Source organism: Bemisia tabaci, chromosome 5 (genome assembly GCF_918797505.1).
Source record: "Bemisia tabaci chromosome 5, PGI_BMITA_v3".
Taxonomy (NCBI): domain Eukaryota; kingdom Metazoa; phylum Arthropoda; class Insecta; order Hemiptera; family Aleyrodidae; genus Bemisia; species Bemisia tabaci.
In genome coordinates this window covers 41812311-41833426 of record NC_092797.1, presented here as the reverse complement: position 1 = coordinate 41833426, position 21116 = coordinate 41812311, and the positions used below count along the sequence as shown (strand labels likewise).

Below are 21116 nucleotides of genomic sequence, written 5' to 3'. Positions count from 1 at the left end.
TGACGGAGCAGATTTTCGTGAAATATCACTCAAAATGCAGCATAGCTCTTTTAATTCTCTCATACATCTTTTGCAACAATTTTGCAAAATAAAATGAAGGGGCTTTGCCTCTGACTTCGAGAATTCTGCAAAATTGTTTTTAAGGACAGAGTCTGATAGTACTGATGATATTATACATTGGTAAAAATTACTTACTGGCTATCAAATTTCTGCAAATATATTATTGGTAATATCTTTTACTTTCGAATATATGTATCTTTGAGACATTTCAGGGTCTCATAAAGTTTGAGCCTATTAGATATTTTACTTTATACACAAATAAATCAACCGTAAATGCCACCTCCTGAAAATAAACTTGAATATCAAAATCATGCACACCATAAGCCGAACATGCCATGCAAAAAATAGAAACAAACGGGCTTTTTTTTCTTTTTCTTTTACATAAAATTTAAAAAACAAGAAAACCAGACAGGGATGGATCATCCAGCCATCCGTGGGGTGTTTGCTTTCAACATCTGCAAAGATCGCTGTAAAACAGGTAAATGCAAAAAGAGGAGAAAAAAATATAAGTGAAGATAAACCAAATTGTTTTGCAAAACAATTGCTAGAAACCCAAGTTTAGTAAAAACATTGATGAGGCAGCATATTGTATGCATAGATAACACAGTTGAGAAGCTAGAAAAATTTGCTGTGGGAAAGCATCATCACAACAAGCAGATACATAAAACATCTGATGAATATAGAACTGTAACCATGCCAAAAGTAGCCAGTTGAATGAACTGAAAGCAAAAATAAAATATGTCGTAAATCGAAAGGGTATAAAATAAACGAACAAAGAGGAAGTTGAAAAAAGTTCTGTTTAAGAGTTGTTTTAAAAAAAAAATATGTTCGATACTTTCTTAGTTATACACAGTGGTTGTTGATTGAAACTCATAATTTCCCATGATTAAGTAAAAGAAGATTGAGGATTCTTTTAGCGACATGAATATAAAAGCAGAGTTACGATTTCAAATTCAATTCAAATCAAGATAACATCCTACAGATTACTTCTATCACATGAAGTAAAAGGTATAAAAAAAGGTGCGAATTTAAGTTTTTTTTTCCTATTCTTTCTCCCTTCTTAAGTTTAATGTTCAGGTGCTTGTAAATTATTCCTTCAAAACCGAAATGAAAAAAGTTGATTTAAAGCCACTGAGTCAGACTTTTTCTGTTTGAAGAAAATGAGTTATCAACTTTTTAATAAATGAGAAACAACTTTTTAATAAATATTCCTGAATCCATTTCAGATTAACCAAAATTTGGGAGACAGAACCTCTTCGGTCTACCTCTTCTTTTCTTTGTATGCAGCACTTTTCGGAAATTTGAAAAACAAAAAATGGCAACCAGATGCAGTGCAAGTTTAAGAGAGAAAAAAACGGTTCTTGTGAACTTGTCACAATGCCACGTCATAAAATAGCATTTTGAACAATTTTTTTCAGCAACCATAGTCACATTCTGGGGTAGGCAAGTTAGAATGCTGTGAGCAAGGACTGGTAAAAATAGTGCATTTTCTTTGGAAAAGCACTATTTCATCCTTGGCACAGAAAAACCAGGTAATATCGGATGAATGCAGTGTTTATGCTCAAGGATTTTCTTTTAGTTCAAAATATTCAAAAATATTTTTTGTTTGCTTCAAAAGGTTTCCATTGAACTAAAAGAAAATGACAGATATCATAAATCAATAGGTTTTTGTAAGACTCATAACTGGTGAAAGGTGCAAACTGAAGGAAAATTACAGAACAAATAAATTACCTGGATGAATTTTACACGGGAAAAATGGGGGCTTTTTTTTACTAGGCGAAGCACAAATGCAAAATCGGTTATCTTCATCTAAAGTGCAGTTATTCACTGATGTATGGCACATACTTGATGGACACAAGTTAATACAATATGAATTGAAGCACAAATTATTTTTCGGACAACTAGCGTCGGTATCACAGATAAGGTAATCAACATCGATGGGTGAAAATGTTGCTGAAGAGGGAGTTTCTGATACATTCGTGATAAAAGAAGTGTTTGGTGGAAAGGTTGTTGCAAGTTCTGTGGCTGAGAGAGTCTCCGTTGTGAATTCTGACTGAGAAATAGATACAAATTCGGTAGTTAAGGCTACTTTGGTGATCACACTTTCTGTGCTTTCATTTGTAACACCAAATGAAGGAACATCAGTGGAATGTGAGGTAGTGCTTTCATTGCTACTATCTGAAGTTTTCTTCGTGAAGGGTAATGTCGTTCCCTCGTTTGACACTGTTTGCAGATTTGATGTTACTGTAACTTTCTCATCAGCAACTGCTGTACTGTGATAGATGTCATTTTCAAACAATACCCTTTCTGTCTGTGAGGTGGGTGGGAAGAAAGTTTGTGGATTTTGGAAATTGTTCATTTTGTTAGTAGTGGGAATTATAGTGGTCAGAATAGTTGTTTTATCATTCATGATGATTTCATTGGGCAAAGTATTTTTGGTTTCCCTTGTTTCTGGAGAAGTGACTGTCCCCTGGTGTAATGATACTGTTGATATAGGTGTTGAAGTAGTTTGATGAGCAAGAAATTCAGTCACTGTCCGATCACTACCTGTATTACGAGGTGTATTAAAAGAGTTCTCTTCCTCATGAGAAGATTTTCTGTTCTGTGTCACTGAATCAACAATCTCGGATGTGGTTTCTGGTTCAGAAAAAGTTCTAGTTCTAGTTGATAGCCACGTAGTAGTTGTTGAATCAAAAATTACCTTTCCTTCAACTAAACTAAAAGTTGAGTCTGTGGGTCCACTTTCAGTTTCCCTCTCAAATTCATTTGAAGTTTTTCCATTTTCACTAAATCCTACAGTAGCATCACTTTCGGTGTTAGGCCTGTACAAATCATTCATTCCTTGTGTTTTTCCATTAGTAGGAGGAAAATAAGTGCTTGTTGGACTTTCATCAGAAACAGTGACTGAATCAACATAGGTATATTTTTTTGTTACCTCGCCATCATTGATTTTATCGAAGTCTGAAGTGCTCTCAACACTGAATATTTTAGTTTCTACAGTACCATCAGGAATCTCAGTAAAAAGAGGGGTACTACTTACAGGAGTGCTGTGGGTCATTTCAAGTGAGGCAGTCGTTTTCTCTTCACTTTCCGTTGAGAAGAGTGTTGAGCGTTCACCAAAAGATGCCGTTACAGAGGTTCCCTCCCTCTCTGGTGTTATTTTAGGATTAATAGTACTTCTATAAAAGTTGGTACTGCTCGATGTAGCCTCAGACCTGTCAGTTTCAGGGAGCGAAGTGGGAACAGTTTCACTGTTTTCCGTTGTCTCCTGGCCTTTGTTCAAAATTCCATGCTCAGTAGGGATGCCAACAGTCAAAAACTTATTTTCAGTCAATACTTTGGGAGTGGTGGAAGTTCCCAGACTGATGTAGCTTGTTGACATAATATCAGACTCAGTGATTTTTGTTTCTTCTATCAGGGTTGTCTGTATATTATTTTCGTTATTTCCTGAAATGGGCTCATACAAGAACATTGGAGTTGATTGCTCATCTTTTGATGGTGGCTCGGTGGAAAATTGAGTCATATTATTATCTACAGTCATGTGAGTCATGTCACTCAAACTGGAAAAAGTTGATGTTTCATTCACGGAGGCATCCACCATGCTTGTTGTGGGCCATTCCGCAAATATATTTCTGGTTTCAGTTGAGTTGGCAACATTTTCATGTGCATCATGAAAAGGAGTTTCTGTTTCATGGGACATACGCTCGGTCGTAGAACTACTATCTGCGACAAATGATGTTTCTGTAGATGAATTTTCATTTGTTTGACGGTTTAAGGTGGTGACTTCCAACTCTTCTGTTGTTGAAGTTTCTTTGCTAACTTTATTAAAAACAGGAATTGTTGAAGCTGTTGTGTCTGAAAAATAGAAAGTAGAGCTGCTTTCAGTGCTAGGTTCCTCCCAACTCTTCATGCTAGTTGCAGACGTTGTGACTGTTTCAGGAATTTCTGCTGCTTTGCTTGTTTTATTGATAATTTTGGTGAAATCTGTTCCAAAGGTTGAGGCTGCTTCTATGTCAGAGGCTGGAGTTATATTTTCATCTGTCATTTTAGTGCCAAAATTCTCTTCCGTGGTCGAACTTGTTAAGTCGACATTATCAATTGTGATACCATCAGTTGTAACAGGTAATTTCGCCCTACTGATGTAAGTTGTAGAAAACTCCCCTTCAGCTGTTGATTCTTTAAAAAACTTACTTGTACTGCTTGTTGTTGCGATGTTCGAAATGAGGGAGGTCACTTTATCCGTTGAGGAATCTATTTGTGTAACTTGTGTTGAAATTATATCATGATCACTAGTTTTTGCATCAATAGTTGTTGTTTCAGGTAAAATGTTCTCAGTCTGCAAAGTTGTATCAGCATCATTCCTACTTATTTCATTAAAAGAAGATGTGGACATCTCTTTGCTTACAGAAGTGGTAATTGCAAAGTCAGAGTCAGTAGCATAAGAAGTTGCCCTATCGATCGATTTTTCTTCAGTTCTTTTAGTTACTAGTCCAAGGCTTTCCTCAGGATAACTCACAGAAGTAGTTTTCTTGAGGTCAATTGTTTCACCAGTGCTAAATTTATCATGGAAATCAAACTTTGGATGTAAGCTTTCCGTTGACGTTTGATAAAAATCGGGGACATTGGTTGATACCTCCTGAGTCGGTGATGTCTCAGTTATTAGGTCATAAGCTGTGGGTGCTGTTTTCGATGTTGGAGAAGTTTTTTCAAAAGGGTGAACAATTTCTTGCCTCGTTGAAGGAGGAAGAGAGTCTGTCATAAGAATAGTTGTTTTTGCGGTGGATGAACTTTCAGTGTTTTCAGTGTTTTCAGTGTTCAGATCTGTGTCAGGGTTTAAAATGGCAGTCGTGGGACTAGATGTAATTTCGCTAGTGAAAGTTGTTTTAGTTTCTACCGTTGTTCCGTCAGTGTTGAACTGAGGTGAGAACAAACCTAAACCAATAGTATTTTTGTCAGAGGTGAATTCAATATTGTTTGCTGTAGTGATTTTTCCTTCAAATTCTGGGAGAAGGGTGGTTTTTTCAGTGTGAGAGAATAAGTTTTTATCTGACGAGACAGTTGTTGTATCGGGAACCAGTTCTAAAGTGGTGGATGCCCCTCTATCAACAGTAGATACTTTATCAGTGCTAGATGTCTCTCCACTTTTGTCACTAGGGAAAACAAAATCATAGATACTAGTTGTAACCATTTCAATGAACGTTTTTTCAGTTGCATCAGTTACTTCTTTTGAATAGATCTCTTGTGGCAAGGTTCTTACTCCTAAAGTTGACTCATCAGTGGCATACTTGGGACTTGTGTTTCTCACGTCACCTTCTGAATTTGGAAGGGGTGTGTTTTTCTCAGAACTTGAGAAGGTTACATCATGACTTGCTTCATCCTTAGTAGCAATCATGTGATTTTCTTCTTCTGTTGTTTTTTCAAAAATTTGATATTGTTTTGAAGTTGTAACTTCCTGATCAGGCATGGGATCCTCAGTAGTTGAAAACTGAACAACACTGTTTCCACTTATTGAGGTCAAAGTGTCATCAAAAGATGTACCATATGGAATGTCAGTTGCTATAGCAGAAGTTGACAAACTATAAGTAGAAACTGTAGATGTTGCAGTTTCCGATGACTCTGTCTCAATACTTGGCGGTAAAATGCCTGAGCTTGAAAGCGTTTTCTGAGTGGATGTCATTGACGGAATGTCAGTTGCCTTGACAGGAGTTGATTGACTACTAGAAGGAATTGAAGTTGTTATAGTTTCCATTGATTCTGTCTCAGTACTTGGCGTAAAAGCATCAGTGAACAAAGATGTTTTTTGGGTGGAAATGGTATCCATATCAGAAAATATTTTTTCAGTTTTAATATCATGATCAATTGTAATTTCATGTGACATTGTTGTCATGTCACTTTTTTCTGTAGCAGGGCCATAAGTTGTAAAAGCAGTTTTTCTACCAAAATCTGAAGTATATTCAAAGGTTGCATCAGAGCCAACAGTGGTAACTTTTCCACTGATGGACCGAAACTCATCGGTGACAATAGTTCCTCCAGTTACACTATGTGAAATAGCGTCATAGTCAGAGGCAGTAGTCTTCTCGACAACTTTTGTCATTGAGTATGGGTCTACACTTGCTGTATGAAAAGTTTTATCAATGAAAGTTGTTACGGAAGGAGTTTCAGATAAAAATTTGGTTGATGATTGAGTCGAGTAAGTATTTTGAGGTCCTATTGTGTTGGATGATTCTGTTGTCTCTTTTACAGTAGTGACCTCAGAATGGGAGTCAAAATTTGTCATTTCTGATCTAGGAGTTACACTATGTGAAATAGCGTCATAGTCAGAGGCAGTAGTCTCCTCGACAACTTTTGTCATTGAGTATGGATCTTCACTTGCTGTATGAAGAGTTTTATCAACGAAAGTTGTTACGGAAGGAGCTTCAGATAAAAATTTGGTTGACGATTGAGTGGAGTAAGTATTTTGAGGTCCTATTGTGTTGGATGATGCTGCTGTCTCTTTTACAGTAGTCACCTCAGAATAGGAGTCAAACTTTGTCGTTTCTGATCGAGGAGTTGTTTTTTTAACTTCATTATCAAAATTAAAAAATCCTGAATTTCCATTTGAAATACTGGAAAGTGTACTGATATAATCACTTGTTGTTTTTCTATCTGTTACAGTTTCAATTCCTACAGTTGTTTTATCTGATTTTGATTCAAAATTAGTTACATCTCTATCATAATTTGTGCGACTATGATCGGGATTATCACTAGTTGTAATTTCATCAATAGACGTTCTTGTAGTAATGTCATCAATGTTGGCTGTTATTTTTCTTTCTTTTGCTTCCACTGAAAACATGTTACTAGCAGTTGTCTCAATACTACCCTCATGCGTAAATGATTGGTCAGTGGTTTGAACAGTGGGTCTCGTACGGTCAAAACCATATTTTGGTACCTCTGTTGGATCTGTTAACAATTTTTCAACTACTTCTGTCACATGGTCTTCGGTTGTTGATGACCTATCAATGATTGGAATTTTTTCAGTAGAACTTGGTTCAGCAGTATCAAAATCAGAGGTTGTTGATTTTTCTAATGAGTCTGTAGAAAATGGGTGAATTGCTGTTGTCACAATAGTACTTTCAGAAGAGGATACTCCAACAGTAGAGAAAAATTCATGGGTAAATCGTAACTTAGTAGTGTCGTCAAATGTTACCTCTGATTTTTCATTTACTGTTGTTCTGATTTGTGGTTGTTCTGTGAACAAATTGTCACTCGCTGTTGTTACAATTTTTTCCTCAATAGTAGACCCTACATCAACAGTTATGTTATTTTCAGGTAATCCTGAATGTTCAGTGCTAGATTGAGATGAAAGTTCATCTGTTATCCCTACTGAGTATGTATTGCTTGCTGTTACTAAATCCTCCTCTGACGTTAAAGACTCATCAGTTGTAGATTTTGCTCTTGTGGACTTAGGAGGATTAAAAGTGAAATCGGACAATGTGGTTTTCTCTGCTGTTTCCAAAAACGTTGTTGTTTTCATGTCACTTCCCGTAGTAACTGAGTGCTTTCCAGGTGTAGATGCCTGAGTAGTGCTTGTTGTTTCCCCAGTAAATGTTGGATGGGCAGAGGCAAAGGTAGAAATCGTTATTTTTTCTGTAGTTTCTGTTGTGCGCTTGTGCGTGTCTGTCACTGAATAGTCTTTTGATGTGTCGAAGTTAAGAGTAGCCGGCGTTTTTTCAGTAAATCTATTTTGATTAGTATTAAATTCAGACACCGTGGTACCTTTTATAATCTCGCTTATTGATATGAGTGTTGTCGCCTCCTTCAAAGTGGAAACCTCCTCAGTTGATAAGGTTTCCTCTGTAAAACTTGTATGATTCAATTCATATTCTGGAGTTGTCAAATTGTTTACCGTCTCCGTCAAGGATCTATCTCTTTCAGTTTTTTCAGTCCTTGCCTCGGTAATGGGAGGCACATGGGTAGATATGGTATTTGTGGTAGTTTCAATAGGGTTAGCATCATATTTAGTAGTTGTTCTTTCTTCTATTGGATTTGTTGAAAACTTGTCTTCAGTGAACGTTGTCACTGTCTTATTAGGTTCTAAAAACAAATTAGTGGTTGGAATGTCTTGAGTATATATTTTGGTGGTTGTCATAAAGTCAGGAATGGTGGCTGCATTTGCTGTCTCTGTTGAAAATGCATCACTTCTTGCTGTTAACGTCATGCCCTCAGAGGACAAAGCTCTTTCAGTCAACAAAGATTTTCCTGTGAATTGTGATGGCGTAGTTGTAAAGGTAGAATCAGCTGCTTTGCTTGTGGTATCGGTAGTAAAGTCATTTGCTGTTGTTCTCAGACCCATCTCCTTATCAGTGTGTAACCTATCAGTTGTTGCAGTTCTTTCGGTGAATTTTGATGGGCCGGGGTTAGTAATAGAATTTAGAGCTTTTTCTGTAGGCATAGTTGAAGAGATGTCATTTACAGTAATCGCCGTTCCCCCCTTAAAATTTGGTATCCCATCAGTTGAAACACTTTCATCCGAAAAAGAGCCAATATCAGAGGTAGGATTGATGGTTTTTGTTGTTGACTCACTCAAAAATACATTACTTTCAGTAGTTAGCATGGTTTCTGCTATTGTAAATCTTTCATTATTGGTTGTAATTTTTTCCGTGACAAATGTTGTCATACTAGCGCCATAGCCAGAGGTTACTCCTTTTTCTGTAATCATCGACAAAAAACTATCACTATCACTGGTCACCTCAAGCATTCTCTCTTGTGACTTTTCGGTTGTAGTTAAAGTTTTTTCTGTAAATCCTGTTGGATTATCAACATCAAAAGTTGTTGCTTTCATCACTGATTTCGTTGAAGACTTATCATTTATTGTTGTATCATCAGTCACAAGGCTTTTTCCAGTAAACCTCGTCGAATCTGGGTCATTAATAACAGTTACCCCTCTTTCTTGATTTAACTCGGTTGAATAAGTGGGATTGATGGTTTGAGCTTTGTTCCCTACAAATGAAGTTAATGATTCGGTAGTGGGGATTGCATCTGCAAATTTGGCAGGAAAAGTGGTAAATTCCAAAGTATTTACTTTCTCTGTTGCCCCGGTGACTAACTTCTCACTCACCGTTGGTAATTCATTGTAAATTGTTGATGACGGGTGATCAGAGTTTGTAGTTTCCTCAAGGGGAATTGTAATACCACTTGGTATTTTTCCGGTTGATGTTGTTTCCATTCTGTAAGTTGTAAATTCATTACTCCCCACTGATACAGCATCATGTAGCGATGTTATCTGATCAGTTTGTAGCCCTGGGGTTGTATTTATAGCTGGCATCAGATCAGTTTCTGTCGAATCAGATGGAATAGATTTTTCTGGAATTGGTGTTTGGGATTCAAAATTTGGAACTGATGAGGAGGTGAGCGTCTCTTCACTACTAACAGTAGTTGTGAGGTCATGAGCTCCAGTTGTATCAACGAAGGTTGTTTTCTTAAAATCAACAAAACTACTGGATGTACTCATTATGTCAACCGTTGTTTGTATTGAACCAGTATTTTTCGTGGAATTGGCTACATCCTCTCCAAATGAAGACTCACTGTAGGGAGTAGTTGTGACAAAATTGAAACTTGTTGACTGTTCAGTCGTATTAGATGACAGAGACTTTGTGACTAAAGTCCTTGCTTCTTTAAATAATGTTGTTTGTTCCGTTCCCATCTGAAATATTTTATGAGAAGTACTCTCATAATTTGTCGATCTGCTTTCGGTGCTAGATTCATGATCAACAATACTAGGGGAAGGTGTTTCAGTGACGGCTGGTTCAAGAAGCGTGCTTCCCTTTCCTGAGTCTTTAGATGTTGTTCTGTAAGTAGAGGTACCTAATTCACTTTCTGTAAAAGCTCGGTTAAATAATGTTGTTTGTTCTGTTTCTGTCTGTAATATTTTATGAGAAGTACTCTCATAATTTGTCGATCTGCCTTCAGTGCTAAATTCATGATCACCAATGATAGTGGAAGGTGTTTCAGAAATGGCTGGAGTGCTTCCCTTTTCAGTGTCCTTAGATGTTGTTCTGTAAGTAGTGGTACCTAATTCACTTTCTGTAGAAGTCCTTGCTTCATTAAATAACGTTGTTTGTTCCGTTCCCATCTGAAATATTTTATGAGAAGTACTCTCATAATTTGTCGATCTGCCTTCAGTGCTAGATTCATGATCAACAATACTAGTGGAAGGTGTTTCAGTGACGGCTGGTTCAAGAAGCGTGCTTCCCTTTTCTGAGTCTTTAGATGTTGTTCTGTAAGTAGAGGTACCTAATTCACTTTCTGTAAAAGCTCGGTTAAATAATGTTGTTTGTTCTGTTTCTGTCTGTAATATTTTATGAGAAGTACTCTCATAATTTGTCGATCTGCCTTCAGTGCTAAATTCATGATCACCAATGATAGTGGAAGGTGTTTCAGAAATGGCTGGAGTGCTTCCCTTTTCAGTGTCTTTAGATGTTGTTCTGTAAGTAGTGGTACCTAATTCACTTTCTGTAAAAGCTTCATTAAATAACGTTGTTTGTTCCGTTCCAGTCTGAAGTATTTTATGAGAAGTACTCTCATAATTTGTCGATCTGCCTTCAGTGCTAGATTCATGATCAACAATACTAGTGGAAGGTGTTTCAGTGACGGCTGCTTCAAGAAGCGTGCTTCCCTTTTCAGAGTCTTTAGATGTTGTTCTGTAAGTAGTGGTACCTAATTCACTTTCTGTAAAAGCTCGGTTAAATAATGTTGTTTGTTCTGTTTCTGTCTGTAATATTTTATGAGAAGTACTCTCATAATTTGTCGATCTGCCTTCAGTGCTAAATTCATGATCAACAATAATAGTGGAAGGTGTTTCAGAAATGGCTGAAGTGCTTCCCTTTTCAGTGTCTTTAGATGTTGTTCTGTAAGTAGTGGTACCTAATTCACTTTCTGTGGCAGTCCTTGCTTCGTTAAATAACGTTGTATGTTTTCGATTTACGATTGAATTTATAGTGTTTCCTTCTATCAGTTGTGGAGTACTACTAACTAAGATTGTCTCTTCACTTTCTGTTCCTGTATAATGGGATGTAGTGGTTTCCTCAAATGTACCAATTTCCTTGGAGGAGGATGTTTCCTCACTGCTATCAAACTTGTTTTCTGGAGTAGTTTCAGGTATTATATTCTTTGTTTGGGCTATTGGAAAGTCACTCCCAACAGTCTCATGCAGGGTTGACAAAGCTCCTTGAGGCGTCACTGAGTCAGAGGAGAATCTTGGAGTACTACTTTCATCAAAAGTTTCTGTACTAGGATCACTCCTAATTGTTGTTGTTTTAGGGTCTAAATAGGATTTTGTGAACGTTTCGTAGGGTACCGTACCTACTGACGTTTCTTCAAAATATGATGGCATAGTTGATGAATGATGATCCACATCAGTATTGGTTTTAGGTTTTAAAGTATCTTGGGGGCCATCAGTTTGTACCTCCGTTGGAATGAAGTTCTCAGAGCCACTTTCTGTAGAGTTTACTGATGGCTCTGTTGGAAAACTCACATTCACCAAGGCTCTGCTATCAATTTCTGGTATTTCAGGGATTACAGTCATTTCAGGATGAACAGTTGGAATCTTCTGGGCAGGTCTTAATTCTTCTTGGATAGTTGATCCAATGCCTGACAAAGTTGTGTAACTTTTATTATTAGTATCTGTTGAAACTTCACCAGTACTTGTGCCACCATGTGTTGTTTGTGTCACAGGTAAAGTTGGGGAGATTGTAACAGTAGATGAAAAAACTGTACCGATTGATTCAGTAGCTTCCTTGTCATGAAGGGTCGAGTAAATTCCATTGAAAGTGGTTAAAGTTTCAATTGTAGAACTAGCATTGTCTCCTTTGGGATTCATTGTAGAAGAGTGTGAAAGGGTACTTTCAAAATTGCCTTCATTTTTTAAAGTGGTGCTATCGAGATCAAAAGACTGAGATGTCACGTCAGTTTCAGTACTACTCGTGGAGAAAGTGGATGACAGAGTTGAATGCAAAGTTGCCTCTTGAATGGGTGAAGGCGAAGTTATCGGTTTATCTGTAAAATCATTTTGGGTAGTCAATTCGGTACTTACATTAGATAGTTGAGGAAAATCAGTGATTACTGAGGCTGGAGGAGAAATACTTCCAACTTTTGACTCGATGGTCTCATTAAAATTTGGAAAACACTCTAGAAGGGGATTTCCGGCAAAATTAGTTTTACACACACAAGAAGGCTCATGTTGAATAACCATACATTCTGCATTTGTGCCACACCTTTTAAAGGAGCAAGGATTTTTGCAAGAGCCATTTATACACGCTTTTGCTGCAATACAGTCCATGTCATTAGTGCATAGTGCCAGGTTGCTAACTGTGAAAGTACCGAAAAATATACAGAAAAAAAAATGAAATTATAAGCAGTGATAGTAATCATAAGACAAAAAATCAAACAAGACAAGTCTTCAAGAATTAAAACATAAAAGTTCATTATATTACTGTATTACTTTGTATCTTGACTAAAATTAGATTAAAAATTGCTTGTCACTTTATGATAAGTATATTCTCAATACTGTACGCAGCTTCTTAATGTTTCTCACAAATGATTGAGATATAATCTTCAAAAAGGAGAACAACACAAAATACTGATTTTTATTAAATTGAAGAAAATCTAAAATATTTTTGTCTCATTTTGATTCATAAAAATTGAAGGCATATCTAAAACAATGATAGATCTGCTCAAAAAGATACCAAATGATATGACCAGAAAATTAGGGATTGAGACCAGGAAAAAATAATGAAGGAGAAAAGACATGGTAGAGGAGGAAAATTTTGATGAAAGATCAACTTAGAGGGAGATACTGCAACTAAAAAATATGGAAAAAATTTTCGAGAGTCACAGATTGGAAGAAGCAAGGATGATTTACCGATGTTACACCAATATTTGCAAACCACTTGCACATTAAAGTAAAGGAAACTAAAATGACACTCGAGAACTGCCAAAGATCAAAGTCCTTAAATAAGAAAAATAAGTAGAAAAGTGTTTGGAACCCCTTTATAAAGCATGATATTGATGAAAAAAGTGAAATATTCCTTGAAAACATGCATGGCAAGGTCAGTAATCCTGCAAAAGGAATAAATTTGATGAACTTGAAAGTTGTTCAAGGAGGATAATGTTTTGAAATTGGTAGCACATTTTCATAAATATATCTGGAGTGGGTATATCCTCTAACATTTTTGTGTATGAGTCATTTCTAAGTTACTCCCCAAACAGGGCCACTCTCAATTTAATTTATGTGAGAAGGAATGAAAAAAGTCAGAAAAAACGTAGGATTCAATTGAAAAAAAAGGAAAGCTAATAAACACTGTTTAGAGATGAATTACCTTTGACGCATCCAAATTTAGGGTCAGGAGTATATCCAACAGGACAAAATTTGCAGACAGGTTTGTGGTCTTGGACAGCACAAGGAGATTGGGAAGGACAACTGAAGTTTTTACAGGGGTCAATACAAAGGTAATTTCGACAGGATAAATCAGAGGGACAGCCGGCATCTCTCAAACAGATGGAAATTGTAGATGGCTGGCAATCTTTGGCGCAAATACAAACTGGCTTGTGGGCAAACACACTACATGTTTTGTTCTTCCCACAAACTATGAAGGGACAAGGATCAACACATTTGTTTTTAAGACACGCTAAATTTGATGCACAGTCATCATTGTTCCGACATTCAGGCTTGGTGGGAGCACAAAACAAATCTCCCGCTTCATTAACAGCATAACCTGTCTCACAAATGCAGACTGGCCTGTGGTTTAAAACGTGGCATTTCTTATTATTGGTACAGTTTAAAATATTTTTATTATCTATATAAGAGCATGGATTTTTACAAAAACCATCTATACATGTTAAATTTGACGGGCAATCATTATTTAAGGAACACTTTTGACTAGACTTTGATGTACAATTAGAATCAAGGTAACAACTTGTTTCAGGAGAGCCTTTGTAACAAGGAGGACAGGAGCAATGGGGCTTATGGTTTTTGGGAACACAAAGGGCATTGAGACCACAAACATCTTTGAAACTGCAAACGTCCACACACTGCTGATTTGTACAGGTTTTATCAAACGAGCAATCGGCATCACTGCTGCATTCTTTGTCCAAGTAGGCAAAAAGAGACAGAAAAGAAATTGCAGATGTATTTAACAGCCAAAACAGCACGATCATGATTTAATGAAATGGACAAGGAACATGGGAGACAAAAAACACATGAATGATTCATCCTAGCAGTAAGCATTAAGCAATATGCTTCTATAAAAGTTGTGGGGACTGCGGGGTGCAGAAAATGCCTGATGACTTCAATCAATGGTGGAAAATTTTTGAGGAAAAACTCAAATTTTGCGAGAGAATGATACTAAGTGGGAAAATTAAAGTCTTCACTGTGAAAAAACTGAAAATTTGAGGAAGGTCAGGTTAGAGCATGTATTCTTAGATTGTCAAGCCACGAGGAAAAAATGTTGGATCATTGGTAATGATCATCGGTTTCAAATTTTCTGCACCCCTTAGAATTGGTGCATACTGTAACATGATTTTGAATTTCCTCCTCCTTTAAGAAACAACCGACTCTAGAGTATAACTTCATTTCAATTACCACAAAAGCAAAATACTGATTTTTTCAACTGCCACACTATACCTTTTTTCAAAAGAGGGGCTTTCTTTAAATAATTTAACTAATATTTAAACATTCATTTCGGTCATTTGAACTGCATTTTGCAATTTGGACTTATAAATTCTGGCTCATCTGAATAAACACTTATGTGCATAGGGAAACTAATTGCACATACGTTATTTTTAAACCGGGACGGAACTTATAGTTCCTAATTGCAAAATGTAGTCCATTTATCCTTGGGAATTTTATTCTGCACAAAAATTAATCAAGAGGTGAAAATTTAAAAACCCTAGAAAAAACTTGTGGCAGGTAGAATAAAATCGATGATCCTAAATAGACATTGCGGCTAAATTATTTAGAAAGTTAAACATTTTCAAACAACTAATTATAATAACTGACTTTAATTCACCCCATTTAATGCAGAGCACTAAAATATTATCTTCGATTTTTTTAGAGACTTTGAGCAATTGTACAAACCTATAAAAGAAGTGGAAAAAAAGCTTGAAGTAAACATATTCTGCAGGAAGAACGCAAAAAAGGGATGGGAAGCGTAAGCTTGACTGCTTTCAGTACGTCTATACAGTCTACGGTTACCATTTTCACTTTGGCGGAAATAATATTCCTTATTACAAGTTTGTAGACTGTTCAGACTTCTAATTACCAAGACAGATAATACACTTGAGAGTGAAGCATGAGCATGAGCTCAATGAGTTCAGCATGAGTTCAATTACAAAGGAAAAGAGGATGAACTGAATGATAAGTAGTTGTGCGATGAGATACAGTTGAAATTCAGTCTTTAAAAAAATCTGGGACCTAAAAATACCAATCAGTGCGAACACCAAAGTTATCATGAGCCAATCAAAATGAGAGCACTCTAGAAGCTAAAGAAGAATTTGGCAACATAAAATCAACCTAAAACGGCAGAATTTTTATCTTTGGAGCAGACAGAGAACTTTACTGAAATAAGTATTTATAAATGAGAGGCAATAAACTCCCATTGTTAGCTGCAGATTTCATGTATTAGAGTATATTAAGACAAGTGACCGGTATTAAAAGATTTAACAAGGCATGGAACTACGATAACTTCAAAATAGTAGTTTAAACCAAAATCTATTAATGAAAGAATGAAATACGCAAAACATCCTTACACTTTCAATAATGGAGATGTGGAATTTATGGGGATGGAACTCTTGGTGAAATGAAGCTGAGAAAGAAAGAAAACTATCCTGACAAACTTGAAACCAGACTTGAAACCATAAATTCGTACACCTCAGATGCTTCCTGATTTATCTCATGACTGTGGAATGGCCTCAAATTACAGAGAAAATTGAATAAATGAAAAGATAACCGGAGAAAGGATAAAAAATACATCTGATTCAACAAAATTCTGAAGGACAAATATCGCTTTAGACAAACCATGAGATCTACAACTATGAATAAATCTACGTCACTTCAAAAAAAATGAACAAATATTTATGGATGATGACATTTGGTCACCAAACATCAAAATGAGTCCTGGCAACTGATAAACATAACAATCCTAAGAGGTTTACTCCATAAGATGGTAAAGTCACTTTGCTAATCACAATCATCGACTAAAAGATTCAAATGTTTCCTAGCCCATTGTTAAATAATGAGATACAACAACAAATACGGGTGGTAGAGAGAGCAAATTACTAAGTAATATCCGTGGGAGGCTGAAATTGTCAAAACCGTCATTCCTTTCACACATCGATCTCTTATGAAGAAATCAAATTAATGGATATATTCAGGAATAATTCATTATTTTTCTTACCTGGAATGCATTTTTTTTTGGGATCTCCAAGAGTGTTTGGTGGACACTGACACTCATGGGTGGGACCAACAAATACACAGATAGCTCCAATCCCACACTTGGTAACTCGACAATCAACAGAAACCCTCCCAATTTCCGTTGAATCTGAGACTGATTAAAGAAAAGAAATGAGGTATTAAAAGATGCAGGGGAATTCTTTTCCCCCCTAATATGAAATGTTGCATTGCGAAGAAATAGTCGTCCACTTGCAAGACAAACTACAAAAGAGGGCAAAATTAAAAGATCAGGGTCAAAACCATCATTTCATGGTTGGAGTTACAGAAATTGGTGTAAAGTCATAGTCTTCAGGGCTTGTACTCATCATATAAAGCAAAAACTCAATTACGTAAAATCTTCTCTTGAAGAGTTACGCTGTTGCGCTGTTTGGAGCAGCACTTGTTATGACCCATCAGGAGGGTGACTGCAAACACGTTTTGGGTCTACTTAATTGGATCCATAATCAGAGCAAAGCAGACTCCTGACATTCTGCTTCCAAGCTCAAAGATGTCGTTAAAACAAAACCAAAGATTGGGGGAGCAGCTGCAGCAGTAAGCAAATTTACTGCCAATTAGTGATTATTCTTAATTTCTTCAAATATTTATTTTCATTTTCCTAAAATCACAAAATACGCAGGTAATCTCTAATTGAGATAAACTGACCCATCGCTATCTGGTAGATATACTCCAAAAGCCATTGGAGCAGCACCTTAGTTGAGGAGAATAAAATTACTTCAACTTAAAAATAAAACAGAATCTATTCATATGTACCTTCACAAGATCCATTTTCATTCATTATAGATCCTTTTGAGCAAGCACAGTAGCTGACATTTTGGACGGTAATGCATTCAGCACCTCCAGAGCACTTTCCCTCTATGCAGTTTGGCAAAATGCATTCATTGTTGATGATCATGTACGGAGGATTGCATTGACACTCCGTAGAATTGCACTCTAAAAAAATTAAATTGACATTACCCAAGAGAACCAAGCAATATAGAGAAGCCAAAAATATGAGAATTAAACATTTGGTAAACTTTATTCATATACTATTCTACTAAAAGAAATCTGTTGTCTCACAGTCAGTATATCGATAATGTAACTCCCAAACCAAACTTTCTGTTATACTTTATTTTTTAAGTGGTGAACTCCTCAATGTCAATTCTTAGAAATTCCGTGATACTTCTTCTGTAGTCGAAGCAATTCTGAGAAAACTTCGAGAAATGATGTTCATCAGTTCTCCGAGAACATATAGCACGTGAGCACGTTCTCCGAGCACATGATGTTATGCTGTGGTTCGTCGTTGGGGAATTTCACCATTGATAGGAAACTTCATTTTTCCTAACAAGATGCCGATTTTGATTTTAAGATTTACGTTTAATCAATACACTACACAGAAAAAAGCCCCAGAACAACTGGATGTACTGGGCGGGAAAAATCTATCAACATAGCCTGCAACAGCAATCATGGACTGCACATTTTATCTTACCCTCAATGGTACAAATTAATTTTCGATTCTGCAGAAATAATTTTATGATGTAAATTTATGAGAGAATACACCAATAGCTCAAAACTATGAGCTACACGTGACTGGATTATATGGTCAAGGCTCCTTCGAACATATTCTTTCATGCATTACAAACCGTAATGAAATTGAATTTAATCTCAAGCTCTGAAAATATGAATCTACTATTTTCCGAGATTTAAATACTTCTCCCTCAAAAAGAAAAATTTAAGACAAGACTCTGAACATTCAAAAAAACACTTATAGAATTCAATATACGTACATTTGTTTTCTTAAATATAGAACTTTCAGCTCTATGTTTCATGGTTAAAAATATTAACCTGGCGCATTTGCTTCTCTAAAATTTATAAAATGAAACTTGTCCTTTTGAAATTATACATTCTGACAAGCAACTGTGATATCCTCAAGTATAGTTCTATTGGGAACTTTATTTTGATGGTAGGAAAAATTTAAAAATGCCAAACTTTGCTAAAATCAAGTTACTTCATACATATACACATACCTTGGCAAGAAACAAAAGGATTTCCTATGTATCCTTCTGGGCACTGACAATCATAGTTCCCTAGTAAATTTTTACAGAAGGCATGAGCTCCGCAAACAGGATTTTCATTATCTGAGCATTCATCGATATCTTCACATTCTCCGGTGGTTGAATTTCTTGAAAAACCTTCTCGACAAATGCACACTTTTTCCTCTAAAAAAAGGTCTTTAATGCAAAGCTCCGAATCTGGACAAGGACTTTTATCACTGCATATGAATGACTGAGCCTTTGATTGGGTACAACCTGGGAAGAGATGAAAAAAGGGATAAGTAAGCAAACAGATACAGCAATTTTTAGAGTTTAAAAAATTGAAATGCTGAGCAAAGACATAAATAAATAAATAGAGAGAGATTGAAAAGAGTTCGAAGAGAGTGGAGGGACTGAAAGATAGCCAATACAGTATATTCTATAAAATTAGATGAAAATAGCATTCATTTGTCTTTCTTTAAAAAATAAAGCAACATTGAAGATTTTGAGACAGAAGAATTGAGATGCATGTTTTGGACTTTCAACACTGAGGAAGTTTAAGACAGAGAGATGGTTTGTTTGCCATCAGTTTTAAAAATCGGTATGAAACTGAAAATCTTATGATAACAGACAAAATTTCATACTTTCATGCTTGATTTCTCTGCAGAAAAATGCACTGGTAAGAGTTGCACCCAATCAGGAAAGAGACTATTGGTGTATTCTAAGAATGACTGGTACTGACTTAGTAAAACCTCTGGATTTTTTACTTCCTCTTTACAGGAGATCATGGCGAGCATAAAAAATCAGGGAAGTATACTAAGCTGATGTGAGAAGAAATTAGGCCCCAGATTTGTTCCTGATTGCCTTCCTGATTGGTCATAGTTGGCATTACACAAAATGAAAATGCTTTGAGGGAGAGAGCTTCTTCTATTTATTATTACAGTGTAAGCACCCTCTGTTTATTTTAAAAAGAAATAAATAATTTACCTACCTTCTTTGTAAGGCTCACCAACTGTTCCTCGCGGGCAATGACAAGTGAAGCTGGCAATTCCATTCACACAAACAGCACCGGCTGAGCATGGTCCACTGGCACACTCGTTGATGTCTACACAGCCATTTTTCTTACTATCACTAAATCCAGGCTTGCAGATACACAATGCTTTATTCCCTGATAGAGTGCACATTGCATTGGCATTGCACCTGATTGTTTGACAAGGGTCTGAAAATACACAAAAATATGAGGGAACAATTTTAATAGAAGAAAGGAATTACTACACCTTGTTTGATTTCAAAATGAGAGATCCTCTAGGAATGGAAAAAAAAAATTGCGTAAATGTATACCAAAAGAAGGAGGAAACGTTCTGAAGAGGAAAAAAATGAGTATGTTTACAAGAAATGTATATGTAGACACTCCTTAGAATTTAATGAACTTTGGCAAAAATTGATTGGGTCTCATTTGTAAGTTCTTCAACTGGCAACATCTGATTGTACTAGTTTTTCTCTTTTATTACAAAAGATTATTACAACAACAAAATACAGTAACATAACAGAGGAATGGTGGGAGGGAAGGAGGGAAGGAGGGGAGAGAAATAAAAATACTAACCAACACAACCATCCAAAATGCTGCTGGAGTTGTACAGATAACCATCTTCACAGTGGCATTCTGCTTCTTTACCTTTTGGTTTACAAACAGCATGTTTCCCACACTGAACATCTTTACATGGATCCGCAGGTTCTGAGAGTCCTGTGAATCCAAAGAAATATACTTGTAAAATCTTGAGTAGAAAAAACACTTTCACAATCTAAAAATGTAAAAAAGGTGCATAAAGATTGATTTGAGATAAAATACTAAGAAGTTATACTTATCAAATAAATTTGTAACACTCTATGTATTTAAAACATAGTAAGTACATATGAGACGTGTAGCTTGTCTCTTATTTGCAGGATAAATGATTCCTACTCAAGAAATATACATTTGAAGTAACTACGATACCGTTAAAAATTCAGTTCTGATCAGGAGTTTTTTTGTAAAGATCACACTGACACTTTGGAGTCCCTCTAATCATAACTATATGTCAATATTCAATATTTTCTGAATGTTCACTTCAAGTATTTACAGAAACTATACTTCTGTGATAAAATAGATGAGACGTAGTCAAAGCATACTGTTTCATGCCAGTTTGAGCAGGAGGACTCTTGTAACAATAATGTTTTGAAATATAATATTCTTAATTTTAAATTTAAATTTTAAAAAAAAAACTCTTTCGGTCATTACCAAAAAATTCTTTTAACTTTTTATTGGATATTCACTTAATTTTAAGAAACTTTTACAATGGTGTTGCTGGCTTTAAAATAAATTCCTGTTTGAAAGAGGACCAACTGGGAAAAATACATTTGAGTGGGACAAAAATCTGCGTACTTCATCTCTTCATGGTGATAAAAAAAAAAGCACATGGCGCAAACATGGAACAAGGTATGTAGATAGATTTAAATATTCATACACCTGACTATAATCCAAGAAACTAAAACCTCCACAGCTTTCTTCATTTCCTGATTAGTGT

The 21116-nt window shown here is 36.0% G+C and overlaps 2 protein-coding genes across 2 annotated transcripts in view; both read right to left on the bottom strand.

Moving 5' to 3' along the window:
- Nucleotides 1-21116, bottom strand: part of LOC109039133 (uncharacterized) — a 424526-nt gene that overhangs the window by 133419 nt on the left and 269991 nt on the right. The window contains 6 exon segments of the mRNA XM_072300747.1: nucleotides 13416-14180; nucleotides 16491-16640; nucleotides 17297-17476; nucleotides 18550-18831; nucleotides 19547-19774; nucleotides 20159-20299. Coding sequence (XP_072156848.1) covers nucleotides 13416-14180; nucleotides 16491-16640; nucleotides 17297-17476; nucleotides 18550-18831; nucleotides 19547-19774; nucleotides 20159-20299 — 1746 coding nt within the window.
- On the bottom strand, nucleotides 283-12519 carry LOC140224659 (uncharacterized). Its single transcript, XM_072300748.1, has one exon. It carries the CDS (start codon nucleotides 12374-12376, stop codon nucleotides 1772-1774), a length of 10605 nt encoding a protein of 3534 aa, XP_072156849.1. The 5' UTR covers nucleotides 12377-12519; the 3' UTR covers nucleotides 283-1771.